Below are 17036 nucleotides of genomic sequence, written 5' to 3'. Positions count from 1 at the left end.
TCGTGACTTCCGGTGTGGCGCTCCCGCTGGGCCAGTGAGGGGTGCGGAGGAGCGGGCTTGTCTTGGAGCGGCTGTAGCGATGGAGAAGCTCAGGCGGGTGCTGAGCGGGCAGGACGACGAAGAGCAGGGGCTGACGTCGCAGGTGGGGCTCGCCTCGGGGCTCTCCCCTCTGCGGTCCCGGCCTCGCCCGCCGCCCCTCGCGCAGCGCTGGTCCCCGAGGCGCTTACTCACGAGTCACCCTGGGGTCAGCGGGTTCCTGCCCCTGGGGAAGCCCACAGGCGCGGGCTGCAGGCAGCCTCCGCTTCCCCTCGTGGGCGCTGCGGTGATGCTTTCCCTCCCCCCGCGCGGGGGTGGTCGTGTGCGTGGCCCCTCCCCCCTTAAGGCTCAGCACCCGCGCAGTCCCTACTTAATGTACTCGCATTTTGCTCTTGAGTGGGTCACAGGCACTTGCAGGACCGGGAAATGTCCAGCACCCACACTGGAAAAACTGGTTTGTGGGGCAGCCGTTTCCAACCACTGTGCTGTGGCACACTGGTGTGCCCTGTGTGGTCTGCAGGTGTGCCGTGGCAGTTTGGGGAGGCTCGTTTAGTAGAGGCGGGGGGGGTGAGTCCTTGCTGTCAGCGGGTGTGCCTTTTTCATTGTAAAAAAAACAGATGGTGTCCCTTGACAATTTTAGTACCTTGTCAGTGTGCTAAATGATAAAAAATAAAGATTTTTTAAAAAATAGTTTATTTTTAAGTAAATAATAATTTTTAAAATAAAAAATGAATGAAAAGGATTGAGAATCACTGACGAGGGGGTTATGAAATCGCCCTCAGCCAGAAAGGCTTTGAGTATGTCTGAAAACAGCCAAAGAAAAGGCTGCCACTGGAGACCTTCTCCTTGGCACTTGCTGATCAAATACCTGCAGCAGAGAGCAAGATCTCAGCTGCTGGTCTTGAGGTACAAGCAGGTTCTTATGGGCAAAAGCTGTCCCTTGGGCACCTTGGTCTGGAAGGAGATTTTCCCTTTGAAAAATAACATAACAAAGCTATCTGGCAGAATCAGCTGACAACTGTAATACTGAACCTTTTCCTGTGCCTCTTATGTGTACTTTTTGTGCCCTAAAGTAGTGGTTCCCAACTGGGATACGTGTACCTCCAGGGGTACTTGCCAAGACCTTTAGGAGTACTTGAAAAAGAACTGAATCATAGTGGGAAAAGGCAGGTCTGTATTAGAATGCCTTGCATGGCTAAGATGAGGGGTATGGAAAGGGGCTGCCAAGGGGCATGCAAGTGAAAAAATGTTGGGAACCACTGCCCTAAAGGATCTATCAATAACCAGGATCTGGTAGTAAACCTGTAAATGCCCAATAGGACCCCCTTCAAAAGCAGCCTGCTGAATTCTAGTCTGCTTCAAAGCATTGTGAGATGTTTCTATCGGGAGGGATAGAAAACTCCACTGTGCATGCAAGTTCTAAAAATTTGTACACAGACTTTGCAGTGGTCCTTAATCTTTCTTTCTCATACAGAATACTGTACTGGCAACAGCATGTTTACCATCTCTTCCCTCCCCCCCCCCCACTAGTTAAGGAACAATTTAGCCTATTGTTCACGATTCAAGCTGCAAAATGGTGTCTTTAATGGTTTGTTCAGAGTACCTCATAAGCAATCACATGACTGCATTTGTTTAATATATTCCTAATACCGCAGTAAAGTTACCCCAGACTTAATGAGCTCTCTCAACATACTACACTACAAGAACTGTGTGTATATGTCACAGACTTAATCTTTCTGTCTTGTCATAAAAAAGACTATTAGGAAACCATGTGTGTATGATCTGAGTAACAGCAATTCCCTTGTACAGCTTGTAATGAAACATTGTATGTTGGGTCATGTTTAGGCAGCACATGAAGAAAGAGCCTGACAATTGTAGATAACATTGTAATTTGGGGAGATTCAGTACATGTTGCTGGTTGAAAAGAGAAAATATCACAGGTTGACATAAGAGATTAATACCGAAGTTTCTTGGGGTTTGTCAGTGCTGAAGTAACCTTCATTGTTCTTGAACTATCCCTATTAGGTCGCTCTGCACCTTGTTGGACTTCCAACAAAGTGCAGAACTGAATACAGCTCTCCTCCTCCAATACTATATGCTCATATTTGTTTCTTTATGTCTGTTTGAAGCTAGAGTTGGATTGTCTTAAGCACTTAACTTTTTCTAGGCTCTATCCAAACCTCAAAAAGTGGCACCAGCTCCACTTGCAGTTTTCTACAGCACTTTGTATGAAAGTACGCTTACATGTACTGCATGTCGTCTTGTGATATTTCAGGGTGTTCAGTTTTCAAGTTTCTAGAAATCACTTTCAGAATACGAGGAAACCTTTGTCACGCATCAAATCACTTGAACAGGAATATGGGGGTTGCCTGCAGTCTCAGTTGTTAGTGTGATTGTTGAATTCTTGTTGAATTTTTTTCCCCTTGCTGCCTATATAAGGATAAAGATTTTGATTGGAAAAGGTAAGTTGTTTGTGGTTATGTTTTCTAAAGTTTAGCTGTTTACTCTTGGGAAGAAGATTTTCAGTAGTCTGTCCTTTTTCATTTTTCTAACTCGGGGGAAAAAGGTCTGGTCCTTGATAAGAGTTGTAATAATTAAGGGGTATCGGGTATAACAATTGTTTAAGTATTTTAAATTTTAAATAACAGTAAATTAGCTTAGTTAAAATTAAAATCTTAAGTACAAGTATGTTGAGTCTCTGCTTAAAGGGTTATATCCAGTATTGTCTGACTAGAAGGAACATCATGCAAGAGAACTGCCCTATTCTCCTGGATAGACTTTCCCGACTGCCAGAGAGAATTTCCTCCATCCTCTGCAATTCCTCATGCCTTTATCCCAAGTCCTTTCTGAGGAGATTTCATAGTCCTCAGAAGGAGCTGCTTGTGGGGCACATGGTGGCTGCTGTGGGAAGGGTTGTTTCCATGCTTTGCTGTGTTCTGCACCCTGAATACAACCTATAACATAAAACTGTATCAGTAGCTCTCTATAAAACACATGGAGCTAAGGGCTATTCTTCCTAGTAAAGAATCGTATGAGAATCTTATAGTCATATATTATACTTATGGCCTAGTAGATCATATGCAGTAATATTATGGATGATACCAGGTGTGGGGGGGGGGAGGAGAGTGCAGTTCATCACAGGCAGTGAGATCCAGGCATTGCCATCTTGCATAATATATCACTATAAGGATCATCCTCCTTTTCCTCTGTCTAGTTTTATTTATCCCCGCTTTTATGATCTTGGCAATCTTGGCTCTGTAACTTGTTCAGTTTTCAAGTAAAGAATAATTAACTGTAATTCTCTAAGCAAACAAGAACATTTCCGTTTTGTATGACTACAATGTGCTGTCCCCAGGAACTGCCAGCCTTCACTTCTGGAAAATTCTGGGCCCTTTGTCTCTGAAGAGATAAAAGCACCTAATGAGAAAAAACTGCTAGATTATTAGCAATTGGGTGATCTTAGATTGGGATTAGGGCAAAACATGAAATTCAAGCAATGGAAAGGAACAAAAATGAAAGAGAAAGCAACAACACTGAAAAATGTATATTCCTAGCTAGTTTCAAGGCTCTATTTTATGGTATGCTTCTGATTTCTCTTTCACTCTTGATCTTTCTTCTTTTTTGTATAATTCTGCTGCCTGCCCCACCCCATCCCTGTAACACAGTAGCTAATAATCCTAAACAAATTTGAATGGGGGTGAAGAATTGTTTCTCACTGAGTGCTGGGCATCTAGGGATAGATGGTTACCCCAAAGGAATTGATGGTGGCAATTGCATTTGTGGGATTTTGGAGACAGTTAGGCACAGAGGCAGGATTGTGCTTAATGCAGTTTATAGTTTTGATCTCCAAAGAGGTGGTAGCAGGTTTTTAAATACTTGAAGGCAAAGTATTTAGCCATTGAGAATATATGATGTAAACAGATTTTATTTACTTCTTGATGGAATTCACCGTCTTTTTGACTTTGAAATTAGAATATACAGAGACTAATTTTATGATTAGGTGTTGGTTGAAGTTAAAGAGCTTGCTTGATACCTGTAGGGAAAATGTTCCTTATCTAATTGCAAGATTTGTGTATAAACGTACCCCCAAACAAAAGCCATTTGTTTGATAAAGATTGATATTATAATGGTCAAATACTAAGGACCTGATATGCCTATAAAGGCAAGAGATGCCAGTCAGCTAACCACCCTTCTCCTCCGGAATGAATAACCAGCACAGCGCAGTACAAGAACAGATACAGTTTATGAACATGTGGCATGCTGTCTGCTCTCCAGTGATCATTTGGTTATTGTCAGAAAGGATCTCAATTTGAAAATCATACCTGTACTGTGTAAATTGTCGTCAATCACATATGCTGTACACTATAGGCTGACTATTGTGGTTCTTGCATTGGTAAAGACTTTTTGCTAAAGATCTTTGTTTTGTTGTTAGAAACTAATCTATTCCTTTTCTTTTATCATCCCAAGGTGCTTGATTCTTCTTCTCTTAGTTATAGTACTCGAGTGAAATGGTTCGCTATATGCTTTGCAAGTGGCGTTTTGTGCTCTATTCTTGTAAGTAACTATTTTGTGGAAAGTATGGAGGAAAGCAACAATAGTGTGTCTTGTGTCTCTATGCTTGTATTTGTATTCCGTTTTTTTATGTTCTGCATCAATTTTTGCACACATGGATTCTTTAGATAAATAATGGTGACTCTGCACATTCAGAAAAGTTCGTGCAAGAGTATCCATGAGGCTATTTTAGAATGAAGGATGAGAGATTCCATCAGAAGTTTCATGTCCATATAAAGCTGTACTATCAAGGCAAAGGGTTCTAGATCAATCTTCTCTGGCTTGCAAGTTTTCTGCATAAAAGGAGATTTTAATACAGGAAATCTCTTTAGGCATGCATGACTCCCCAAGGGCCTATCAGTGTTTTTATGCTTGCACACTGATGTTCATTGGAAAAATTCAGTTGCCTTTTTACACCAAAAATCAACTTGGAGTTACTTGCACATGTAAAACTAGAATAAACTGGTTAAAACATGAATGGTAGTAATGATCAATGTCAAAATGTAATTTGACAACAATATTAATCAAAACTGCCTGTAAGTCATCAGTTGGCAGGAGAAATATTCAAAAAGTAAAACAAAACTTACCTGTTGGGAAAAGTTGTTGAGGAAGATTGCCTGGCAGATCTTTCTAGGACAAGGAGTTCCATAATATTGAATTCCTGAAATTCATTGACATTTCCGTGAAAAGGCCTTTCTCTCTGTGTCAGATCAGCTTGACCTCTGTAAACTAGGGTGTATAGTGCAAGGTCACATTGGTTGTTTTTGAGGAGATACATAAGGGAGAAAAAGAATCCGTTAAGAACCATTGAGTCTAAGCAATGCAAACACATTTTTGTCTTATTGTTCCTGGAACTCTAGGTGGATGGAGCCCTTGAGACTAGACTTGTGTTCTAGTGCCTGTACTGGGTGGCAGAAACTTCAGAGCAGGAAGTACTGTTAGTTGTAATAGTCTTTCAAAATAGCCCAAGCTATCAAATGCACATTTGGTCTTCTGAGATGGCTTCAACACAAATATAAGACTTCTATATTGCCCTTTATTGTACTTCTTATAAAATTGTGAAATTGACTTTTAAAAACCTATTTAAGGCAGCCACTGCTAAATAGTACCAGTTGCCAGTGGAGGGTAATAAAGAAACTTGCTACGTGTTGGCTATTGTGATGATGTTTTGCTTAATATGAAAATGCCTATTTGCATACAAATTACTTAACAAAGTTTGTAACTGGCATACAAAATTATGCAGGGAATGGACAGAGTGGATAGGGAGATGCTCTTTACACTCTCACATAATACCAGAACCAGGGGACATCCACTAAAATTGAGTGTTGGGCGGGTTAGGACAGACAAAAGAAAATATTTCTTTACTCAGCGTGTGGTCGGTCTGTGGAACTCCTTGCCACAGGATGTGGTGCTGGCGTCTAGCCTAGACGCCTTTAAAAGGGGATTGGACAAGTTTCTGGAGGAAAAATCCATTATGGGGTACAAGCCATGATGTGTATGCGCAACCTCCTGATTTTAGAAATGGGTTAAGTCAGAATGCCAGATGTAGGGGAGGGCACCAGGATGAGGTCTCTTGTTATCTGGTGTGCTCCCTGGGGCATTTGGTGGGCCGCTGTGAGATACAGGAAGCTGGACTAGATGGGCCTATGGCCTGATCCAGTGGGGCTGTTCTTATGTTCTTATGTTCTTATGGCTTTATTTTGTATAGGGGACAGGACTGCTCTGGCTCCCAGGTGCTGGTGCAAAACTCTTTGCAGTGTTCTACACTTTCGGCAATATTTCTGCATTATGCAGGTACAGAAGGATTGATTTATTATTGCTGTTATTTAAGAGTTTTGTGGAACTGTTGTTTGCTTCAGCAAGCACATATATTAAGATAATACTGACATTGTTCCCATTATTGGGAGAGAACTGCAAACACCCAAACTGAGAAGAATCTTGCCACTTTAAGACCACACATGACAAAACTATTCAATATCTTTCTCAGATAAAGCACATCTATTAGGTGCTTGTTATAGCTTTATATTTGCATATAATCAAGACTTTGGTGTTCTAACCCTACTTTTCAGCCAAAATTGGTTTCCAAAGCAGCTTGCAGTGCAAATACACAAGTACAGCAATAAGTAGAGGTGTGATTTTTTTGGTATTAATGAACTAGCACATAACACTGCTTTCTGTACTTCTCATTTTTATGTAAAAACAAAAATCACCTTGAAATCTGCAAAAAAAATCCAACCATTTTCTAATACCTAATTGACTGTAGTTGCATCCACTGTCACTATGACCTATCTAGTAAGCTTTTAAAGCTATTATAATTTATAATTTTATTAAAAATGCGCTCTTGGAATAAACACATCAACTTTCTGCACTTTTTCCTATTTGGTGGGGACAAAACAAGCAAAAAAAGTTTAAGAATACTATTAGCAATAAGGGATATGTGGAGATGTTTATGGCAGTCTCTTCTGGTTCCTGATGGGTGATGTCCTAGTTCAGGTGTTTCTCTGCCCCACCCCCCGGGGGGATCAAGAGGAGCTGCAGGTGGCTTTGGTGCCTGTCTGTGATGGTAAAGAGACCAAACCACAGAAACAGTCCAGTCCTATTAAGCTGCATAAATTAGTCCAGCATAAGTAGTTTAGATAACATCTTGACTTCATTGTTCCAGAAAAAGAAAGGGCAGGGAATGGCCTACCATGAGGTGCAGATTGAGAGGTTATAGCCAGCTTGCATATGTATGTCTTTGCTGTAGTTGCATAGAAACACCTTAAAATGGCAAAGCCATTTTCTTTTTTCAAAATGAGTTTTGTTAGTACACTTGCATATTCTATATTCTATTGAGCACTTGGCAACATTCTGGTGAATACTACGAAATTATATTAAGGTATTTTATAGGATACAACGTGTCCATTGTTTAATTTAGTTTGATTGGCTAATGTTGAGGAAGCTGAAGTGCCCAGTGTACAAGATGGCTGTCGCCTAAAATTCCACATGTAGGTGGAATTAGATCTCTGAATATTCCACTACCTGTATCAGTCCTACTGTAACTTATACACTTTATACTAGGAGTGGAAAACTGCAGTGTTGCAACAATTTTCAAATCATTTCTTCATGGAGACTTTTGCCTCCAAAGAGTCCTTCCTTGGCTGTTCTTCACAGCTCCATTTTTCCATCTCTGGGGCTTTGCTTTAACTTTTGAACGGTTTAATAACCACATATTGCTTTAGGTCAGTTATGAAATATGTGCTTATTTTTTTTTCTAAACTAGTACTTGCTTCTTGATGGGTCCTGTGAAGCAACTGAAAAAAATGTTTGAACCAACAAGGTTAATTGCAACCATTGTTATGCTGGTGAGTTACAGTTTTTTCCCTTTGCTTTCAAGTGGTAGCATTCAAAAATATTGTATAATTGCTTTGGAGGCAGGGCAGTCGAAGACCTCCTGAGGCAGCATGCCAAGCCCTTTACCCAATGATGTGCGAGTCTCTGCTTCTTCCACTCACAAATGTTGTAGCTTGGCACTCTCCTCACCTCCACATTTCCTTTTCCTTGTTGTCCCCCTCTTTTCCAATCCAGGGAGTGGAAGAAGTTGCAGAGGAAGCAAATGGGGAGAGATGCCCTTCCTATCAATCTGCTGCCTGAGGCAATGACTTAAGTTGGCCTCATGAATTCTCCCCCTCCCCCTTTGGATCCAGCTGTAGGGTTGGATCAAATGAACTGAGAATGGAGGAGGAAATGGCCATCAGCACTGTTGAACAGATGCTCAAGATCTCATGCCCTGCTATAGCTTGTAGAGCAATCCTCTACAAGCATCTCTTGATTTATGGGGTATGGTTGATTTATGGGCATTCTCTAAAATCTCAGTATATATTAAAACATGTAAATGCAAAAATATTTTTGTAGTAGGACACAGGTTGTGTCTGTTGTATTGTGTGCTCCCTGAAGCTCTTGGTGGGCCACTGTGAGATACAGGAAGCTGGACTAGATGGGCCTTTGGCCTGATCCAGTAGGGCTGTTCTTATGGCATGTTCTCAGTAGACAAATAAGCAAAGAAGGAACAGCCCATTGCCCAGGGCTCTCTTCCCTGAGAGAGAACAACCAGACAGCGGTGATACCAGCTCTCTCATCTTTGTCTTCCTCCTACAAAAACACAAGTACACACATGGTTTTTCCATCCGCAATACCCCTGAGAGCAAATGGTGCTTTCCATATATATACACAGACACTACCACCACTTGCCCTCTTCTCAGGAGCATAGCTCAGACACAGTTTTCTTCGCTGATGCGTATTATCTCGGTGTCTGACGGCGTTGTCACCATTGCTGTCTGAAAAGCGGGTGGAGATGGATGAAACAACCTGCAGCTGGGCAGCTTCTCCACTACTACCTGGACTCTGTCTCTCTACTGAGCTGGCTCCTGCCAGAGGCTTCCCTCCTTTTCGAGGGGGTTGAGAATGCTGTGGCCGCTGCTGCTGCTCCTGTAGCCAGAGACCTCCCAAAATATCTGCTTGTGAACCGCAAACAGACTTTGGCACCACTGTCACTTGGGCCTATGGACACTTAAAAAATGTGCCAAATACCACACGTGTCCATGCTGCTGGCCCAAAATGTGGAAGTCTGGGAAGCTTTACCCTGCTATTCTGAAAATTAGCAGGCTACAAATTAAAACTTCCAGTATTAATTTTCAAATCATGCTATTTCAAAAATGTAAATCAAGGCCACATAAATTAAGAGGTACCAATCTGATTTTTCTTTTTCCCCAGTTATCTTTTATTCTCACCCTGTGTGCTATATTCTGGGTAAGTAATATTGACTTTATTTTGTGCTTCATAAGCAAGATTTATCTTGGTGTAATACTGGACTGTGACAGTATGTTTTGCTTTGCCTAATTGAAGGTTAAATAGATTTAGAGCTGATGTAATATTGACCACTGTCCAAACATTGGTGTGTGTTTTGTAGCATGTTCACTTTTTTAAAACATCCTTGTTAACCCAGTGGTACTCAAACTTTTCCGGCCAGTGGCTCCCTTCACCCCGTGGCTGTTGGCCATGACTCCCCATCATGTTCCCAAGGGCTGGAAGTGACATCATTGAACAGGAAATGGCCAGAAATATTTATATTAAATATAATATTATAATATATTTATTATAATATAATATTAAATATATATTTATTATATTAATCATATCATTAATTAAATGCAGATCTTAAAAATATATTATTAATACACAGCAATATACATGCTTTATAAATGATCAGCTGCTGATCACTGTTGGAGACAGGATGCTGCAGTAGGCAGATTTTGCCTGGTCCAGGAAGACTCATTTTTTTAAACTTTGTAAGCATACCAATAGAATTGTTTTATCAAATGAACTTTGTGAACAACCAGTCTGACCAACATTACACACACACACACCCCTGTGGACCCCAATACAACTAGTCCATTTCTCCCATTCTCCTTGGATAGGATTGAACCCTTTATTAATTTAATGAAATTAAATTTTTCCAGCAGCTGGAGGGGAAAACAAAAATAGACCATGAAAATATATCAGAGCTGAAAAGGGTTTGGTTAGGAAGCTGATTTGTCTCCTATACTAGGAGATGCACAGCTCAAGCATGTCTACTCAGAAGTAAGTCCCATTTGAGTCAGTGGGGCTTACTCCCAGGAAAGTGTGGATAGGATTGGGCTGGCAATCCCTTCATCAATGGTTGATAAGTATTCCTTTGAAATAGCAAGATTCATCACTTTAAAAATACAGCCTTTCTTCTTCAGTCAAACAACGATTAATAAATCACTTTAAAAACAGTCCCCTTTTTCTGCTCCTGGCCAAGTAAAGTGTGTGCTTGTCTCTCCCCTCCCCCTTTGCCAACTGCATGGAAACAACTTTATGGGGAGGGGGAGGAAAGCGAGAAGGTTTGGGGAGTGGAAGAGGGAGGGGTTGAAAAGAGAGATTTCACTTTGATGAGAATCGATCTCAGGCTGTGAACTAGGAACAACCAGACAAGGATCAGCGAGGGTTAAGGACTGCCAGCAGAGCATGCTCGGAAGAGGGCAGGGCGGCAGCAGCCACTCTCGCAGCTGAGCGACTCCTGTTTCTTCTGCTTTAAAAAAACCCGCAGATGATGGGCTCGTCTTCTGCCCAGGGGTGTGACTGTATCGCTGCGAGAGGACATCCTGAGCCTCCCCTTTGAGTTCCTGGCGCCGCCCTAAAGAGCCACGCCTCACAGTTTGAATAACACTGTTGTTAATCTATTGCTTTATACAAGGTAAACCAGCCCACTGAAAAGTTGTGCTTTAAGATTGCAGTCTTATGTATGCATATTTGGATAGAAGTCTCATAGACCTCTGTATAAGTTACTTCCAAGTAAATCTGCATAAATTGGGCTGCATGTGTTGCTAGAATCTGTGGACAGTGGCCTTGAAGTGCTGCTCCTGCCCCATAATGGCAGTGACCAGCTCTAGTAGTTACTTGTTTAAATTGCAACTGAAGCTTCATTTTTATTTCTTGATTTTAAAAGTGGTGATTTCAAATCATGTTCTTTATCTCACTTCTCTTAGTGGCACAAGAAAGCACTAGGGCTGCTGTTCTGCATAGTGCAGTTTTTGGCAATGACCTGGTAAGTCTCTTTTTTAATATTAATAATTCCACTTCAACAAAAAGTAGCTCACAAAGTGGTTTACATAGCAAAATCAGGCTGTCTTCACTGTGCCATGGCTCACCCAGAGATCTGAAACAGGATGGAGGAAAGCGAATTAGGGTGCTCTCATCACTCAGGATAGAACGTAAAAAGACAAGGGGGAGGGCAAGAAAGCATGCTTTCTTATGTGTTATAGTTTATAGCATGTGTTATAGTTTGCAGCATTAAGAATGGGAAACTTATCTTCTTTGGTGCAGCAGGCTGCAGGACCCAGTGATTATTTCATTGCCATTACATTGGGGGGTCATGGGGAAAATAATTTTAAAACGCTGATTTAGAGTCTGTGGCCACATTATAGAGTTTTTTTTGCCATATACTGACATGAGAATGTTTTTGTGGGATGAGCTCATCCTGGGTTAATCTGCTATTCCTAAATTGTCCTTGATGGACCACCCTGGATTTCAAGGGAATGGCAGTTTTATTTCATTTGTGCCAAGCCTTAGAGCAGCCATTTTCAACCACTGTGCCACGGCGCACCTGCAGACCATCTGCGGCATACCAGTGTGCCATGACACAATGGTTGAAAATGGAGAGGAACATTTGTTAGTAGGGCCACTGGGAGATGCAAGCCCCTACCGTCAGTATGGTGTGCCTTGTCAGTTGTCAAAAAACTGATGGTGTGCCTTGACAGTTTTAGTGCCTTGTCAGTGTACCATGAGATGGAAAAGTTGAAAATCACTACCCTAGAGGGACTAGAGTGAGCCTGATTGCACTTGGAGTCTGAAACTCAACATTGGGCTCTGACTAAGTTGTCACACACTTAGCACCAGGATCCACCGGGACAGAATGAGAATCTGTCGGGACCCACCGGTAGTGATGTCATGACCAGAAGTGATACCATCAAGCAGGAAAATTTTTTAACTATCCTAGGCTGCAATCCTACCCACACTTACCCAGGAGTAAGTTTCCTTTACTATCATTGTTAAAAGAATATACATAGTAGTTTGTTAAAAGTACAGGTCTATATATCCCCAAATTCAGTCACATATCAGGGTAGCATCAAGGCTAATATATTAAAAATAAAATATTGAAATGAATGGGGACCCACCTGAAATTGTCTCTCGACCCACCTAGTGGGTCCCGACCCACAGTTTGAGAAACACTGAGCTAGAGGCTAAAAGTACTTTCTTTTGTGGACTAAATGGATTCAGTTGCCTGGAGGACAGGATGCTCCAACAATTGTTCCATTGTCTTGCAAGCTCAAATAGGATGGCAGGGCAGAGTGTGGCCACTGAAATTTTCCTGTAGTCAAAGCAGAATGGCAGGGCTTGCATCAAGTCATAGGGAAAGCTTCTCTTTTGCAAGAGGTTTCTGAGATTGATCTCTTAGCACCAATCCTGATTAATGAAGGCATGAGTTCTGGTCTGGGTCACATATTCTCCTATCATCCATTCTTTGCCACATATGTGTGTCTTGCATGTATTTGTATCTCCTTCCTGTGCAAATGTGCTCTTTCCTATTTAATATAGTGTCTTCCATGCACATAGCTCTCTGCATAGAGTGGAAAAAATCAACTACCAGTCCCTGTCTCAGAGGCTCACGATCAGAGATGTTTCTTTAATACGAGGGTCGCCCAAAAAGTAATGCACCACATTTTTTTCTCAGCCTACAGTAATGGTACGAATGCGAAACTTTAGATATACATTATTTGAATTCTCAGGAGTGCGCTCACAAATTTTTGGTTTCTTCAGACAGATAGCGTAGCTGCAGCAGTGTTTCAAAATGGCGTCTGTAAGTGATGTACATTACAAGCAGCGTGTCATCATTGAATTTCTCACTGCGGAGAAAGAAACTGTTGGGAACATTCACAAACGTTTGTGTACAGTTTATGGAGAATCTGCAGTCGACAGAAGTACGGTTAGTCACTGGGCACAGAGGGTGAGGCCATTAGAAGGCGGTTCGGCAGAGCTCCAAGATTTGCAGCGTTCGGGGCGGCCATCCACGGCTGTCACACCTGACAAGACGCAGCTTGCTGATGTGCTCATTTGTGAGGACCGACGCATAACGACTAGGCAGTTGGCGCTGAAGCTGTCAATCAGTAAAGGAAGTGTGGATGCAATCATCTGTGCTCTTGATTACTCAAAAGTGTGTGCACGATGGGTTCCGCGCTGTCTTATGGTGGACCACAAATCTCTCAGAAAAAACATTTCTTCTGAGTTGCTGAAACGTTTTGAAGATGAGGGGGAAGCGTTCTTGTCCAGGATTGTGACAGGTGATGAAACCTGGGTTCACTATTTTGAGCCCGAAACAAAATGACAGTCGATGGAATGGCGTCATCCTCAATCTCCACAGAAGAAAAAATTCAAAGCAATTGCTTCCGCCGGTAAAGTCATGATCACTGTGTTTTAGGACTGTGAGGGTGTCATACTCATTGATGTGATGCCAAGAGGCAGCACCATTAATTCAGAAGCTTATGTGAAGACATTAACCAAACTCAAGAAGCGCTTCCAGCGACTTCGGCGCCATAACAACCCAGGTGAATGTTTGATTCAACATGATAACGCTTGGCCTCACACAAGTTTGAGGACTTTGGAACACATCACTAAACAGGGTTGGACTGTGTTACCCCATCCACCCTACAGCCTTGACCTAGCTCCCTCAGACTTCCACTTGTTTGGGCCATTAAAGGATGCCATTCGCGGAAGACATTTTGAGGATGACGAAGAGGTGATTCGCACAGTGCAGAAATGGCTTCGTGACCAGAACAAGGAGTGGTACCGACAGGGCATACATGCCCTTGTGTCTTGCTGAAGGCCATAGAACTGGACTGAGATTACGTGGAAAAATAGGGAGTGTAGAAGAAACATCATTCTTTCTTGTGTGTAAGTTTCATTGTGTTCAATAAATAATTGTTGAAGAAAAAAAATGTGGTGCATTACTTTCTGGGCGACCCTCGTATATGATAGCTATAGCTCATAGGGAAAGATATTGTCTGTTTGCCGTGGTAATTGCCATGTGTGATGCTGTTGGCTCTTAATGTTGCATATACACAATGGGGACCAAATGTGTACACCTGTGGGTCAAGTAAAAATGAGTTAAGGGAAATTGTTCTAATATGGTTGAAAATACTCCATGAGAAGGCTGTGTCAGTAGGATTGTATAATAAAACATGTAATTGTAGTTGATTTGGTACTAATTTGCTACCATGTTAATAGAACTGAATTCTTCTTGTATTAAACCTCTTGGTTATTTACAGTCTTTCCTGTTCTCTAGGTAGCTTGCAAATCAATAAAAGACTATTTTATGGTATTTCATTGCTATTTTTGTTCTGTGGCTCTTGCATAAGGTCAACCTGTGCACCCACTTGCAGCTGGCTGAGTAATGTTATGTACTTGCTACAAAATCTGAAATAGAGAGCAGCGATGGGAATTTTTTGGCAGTACATCCAGTCCTTTGAAAAGTGCTTTTATTCTGAAGTATGTATAATCTGAATAATCAATCTTAAAGGTTTGTTGTATTAGGTTTATTTCCTTGAGGTGGAACTAAAACAGGATGAGTCAGCTACAATGTCATCTTTCCTTCTTTCTTTTTAGGTACAGCCTGTCGTACATCCCTTTTGCAAGGTGAGTAGCTTTGTCGGGTTATCCTAACAACACCTATTAACAGCAACTAAGAACACATTATCCAAACAAAATGGAATTGCTGTTTGTTGGAGGTTCAGCTGAGTCAGGAATAGGCTTACAACCAGTTCTGGATGGGGTTGCACTTTACCCGAAAAGGCAAGTTTGCAGTTTGGGGGTACTCCTTGACCCAGTCCTCCTTTATAGAGGATCAAGTTGAGGGGTGCTTTTTACCAGCTTCAGGCAGTGTGCCAGCTGCATCTCACTGCAAGGTGCTGGCTTTAACTTTCAGAGCCTTGAACAGTTGGGGACCAGGATACTTGAATACCTTCTCTTATTTGTTCCTGTCTCCCAGTGTACTTAGTCATTTAAGGTCTTGCTTCAGATGTCACAGAAGCTTGACAGGCATGCAAAGGGGCCTTTTCAGTATCAGCACTGGCCACTTAAGAGTGCTTTCTGTTTACATGCCTTGGATACTGAGTAATGTTGACTTATATTCAGACAATCTTGCCCTATTTTATTTTTTCTAATTGGTGTTGTGTTTTTATGATTTGTGTGTTTTGGATATCATCTTAATTGCTCTGGGTCCTATAGGAGAACAGTTGTTTTGCAGGTTTTTCTTGAGTCCTTTTTTCCCCAGCACATGGCAATAGCGTGTTTACATTTATCTTTGTAAATAATTGTTGCATAGTATCAACCTGCACAAATTATATCACAATGATTGGGAAGTAGTGGACAAGTGAATTTTGTTTTAACATTTAGCTAGTACCAAGTTTGTATATTAAGAAGTTGCATGTTAACAGGTTTTTTTTCTTTTTTTAATAGGGATGCTATAATGAAATGCTTTACATCCTGCCTAGGCTAAAGTGATAAACAGGAACTTTTGAATACCTTTGGAAGCTCAATTCATTTCTCCTTCAGGTTTACTCGGACTACTTCAGCTTATGAAACATGAGCATCTTCCTTCTATAGTGGAAATTAAATTGTGTTAGCAGAACAATTTATTAAAAAGAGAAGTCCTATGTCTAGAGAACTTGTACAGTGTTAAATCTTAAAATTGTTTCACCTCATAATTTTAAAATTGTCAGGTCAGGTTCTGCTAATGTAGTTTAATCTCAAACATAGATGGTCTTTTGGGTTTTGGGTAAAACATGTAAATACTTTTATCATAAATGTGCTATTTATCTTTACCATTTGTGCATTTGTTATATGCTTTTTCCAAAGACAAAGATCTTTTAAAATTGTAAAATGAAGTATTTCACTAAATTTATAGCTACTGTGGTATAACTGAAATGTTTAAACAAGTATGGAATTGGATGTGAGAAGGCAGTTCTTGAATGTTTTTGTTAGGGTTATTTTTAAATGCCAACTTTTCTACTGTGATACTTAAAGTGCTGATGGATAATATATTAATGAATGATTGTACAAAATAAATGGAATTATTTTAAAAATATCAAGGTTAACATAGTTGAATCATGAGTGTAGTAGAAAATATGCTTTATACAATAATTTTAAAGTGAAATTGAGATGGATATTGTGTAATGCCAGACCATGGTTTGGTACGACAGCAATTACTCTTGGGTTCACTGACCTGTCCACATGAACACTGGTTGATTAGTTCCTGGTTTGTGGCAAACCATAATTTGCTCTTACAGCTGAGAAGCAGTTTGTCACAAACCAGAAAATAACTGAATGGAACTTGCAAGAGAACAACAACAACAGTATTTATATACCGCTTTTCAACAAAAAGTTCACAAATCGGTTTACAGAGAAAATCAAATACAGAGAAGGGAGCACTGAGCCCACAGCTCATTCTTTTAATACCAAAACATAGTTTTAACCAATTGGGTGCCTATATAGTCCTACAGATTATGCTACTGGGAGCAGCACCAACAATAGGCTCTTACATGTTAATCCCTGGCACATGCCCTCCAGGTGCCTCATACAAGCATGACTCATCCTTTTGGGGAGCTGTTGCACAAGTTACAGCATGGCTCTGCTGTACTTTTGTTAGTTCTAAGTTGTTGCAACTCCTTAACTCTATATGAAAGTTGTCCCTGTGGAGTAGGCTTGATTGGGAGAAAAAGTTCCCATGAAAATCTAGCATGAACCTTTCTTTTACCCCACCTGCCAATAAGGCTTGTTCCCATGGCCTCTTGCTTTTCAGGGGGCCCCACTTAAAGCAAACTTTGGGAGTAAGC

General features: G+C 41.1%; 1 protein-coding gene across 1 annotated transcript; it reads left to right on the top strand.

Moving 5' to 3' along the window:
* Positions 1-6: 6 nt before the first annotated feature.
* SFT2D1 (SFT2 domain containing 1) lies at positions 7-16288 on the top strand. The gene is made up of 8 exons (XM_066611367.1): positions 7-142; positions 4504-4590; positions 6296-6381; positions 7850-7931; positions 9340-9375; positions 11136-11194; positions 14809-14838; positions 15661-16288. Exons 1-8 carry the CDS (start codon positions 80-82, stop codon positions 15698-15700), a joined length of 483 nt encoding a protein of 160 aa, XP_066467464.1. The 5' UTR covers positions 7-79; the 3' UTR covers positions 15701-16288.
* The last annotated feature ends 748 nt before the right edge of the window (positions 16289-17036 follow it).

Source organism: Tiliqua scincoides, chromosome 1 (assembly GCF_035046505.1).
Source record: "Tiliqua scincoides isolate rTilSci1 chromosome 1, rTilSci1.hap2, whole genome shotgun sequence".
In the NCBI taxonomy this organism is placed as follows: Eukaryota; Metazoa; Chordata; class Lepidosauria; order Squamata; family Scincidae; genus Tiliqua; species Tiliqua scincoides.
This window is presented reverse-complemented; position numbering and strand designations above follow the sequence as displayed.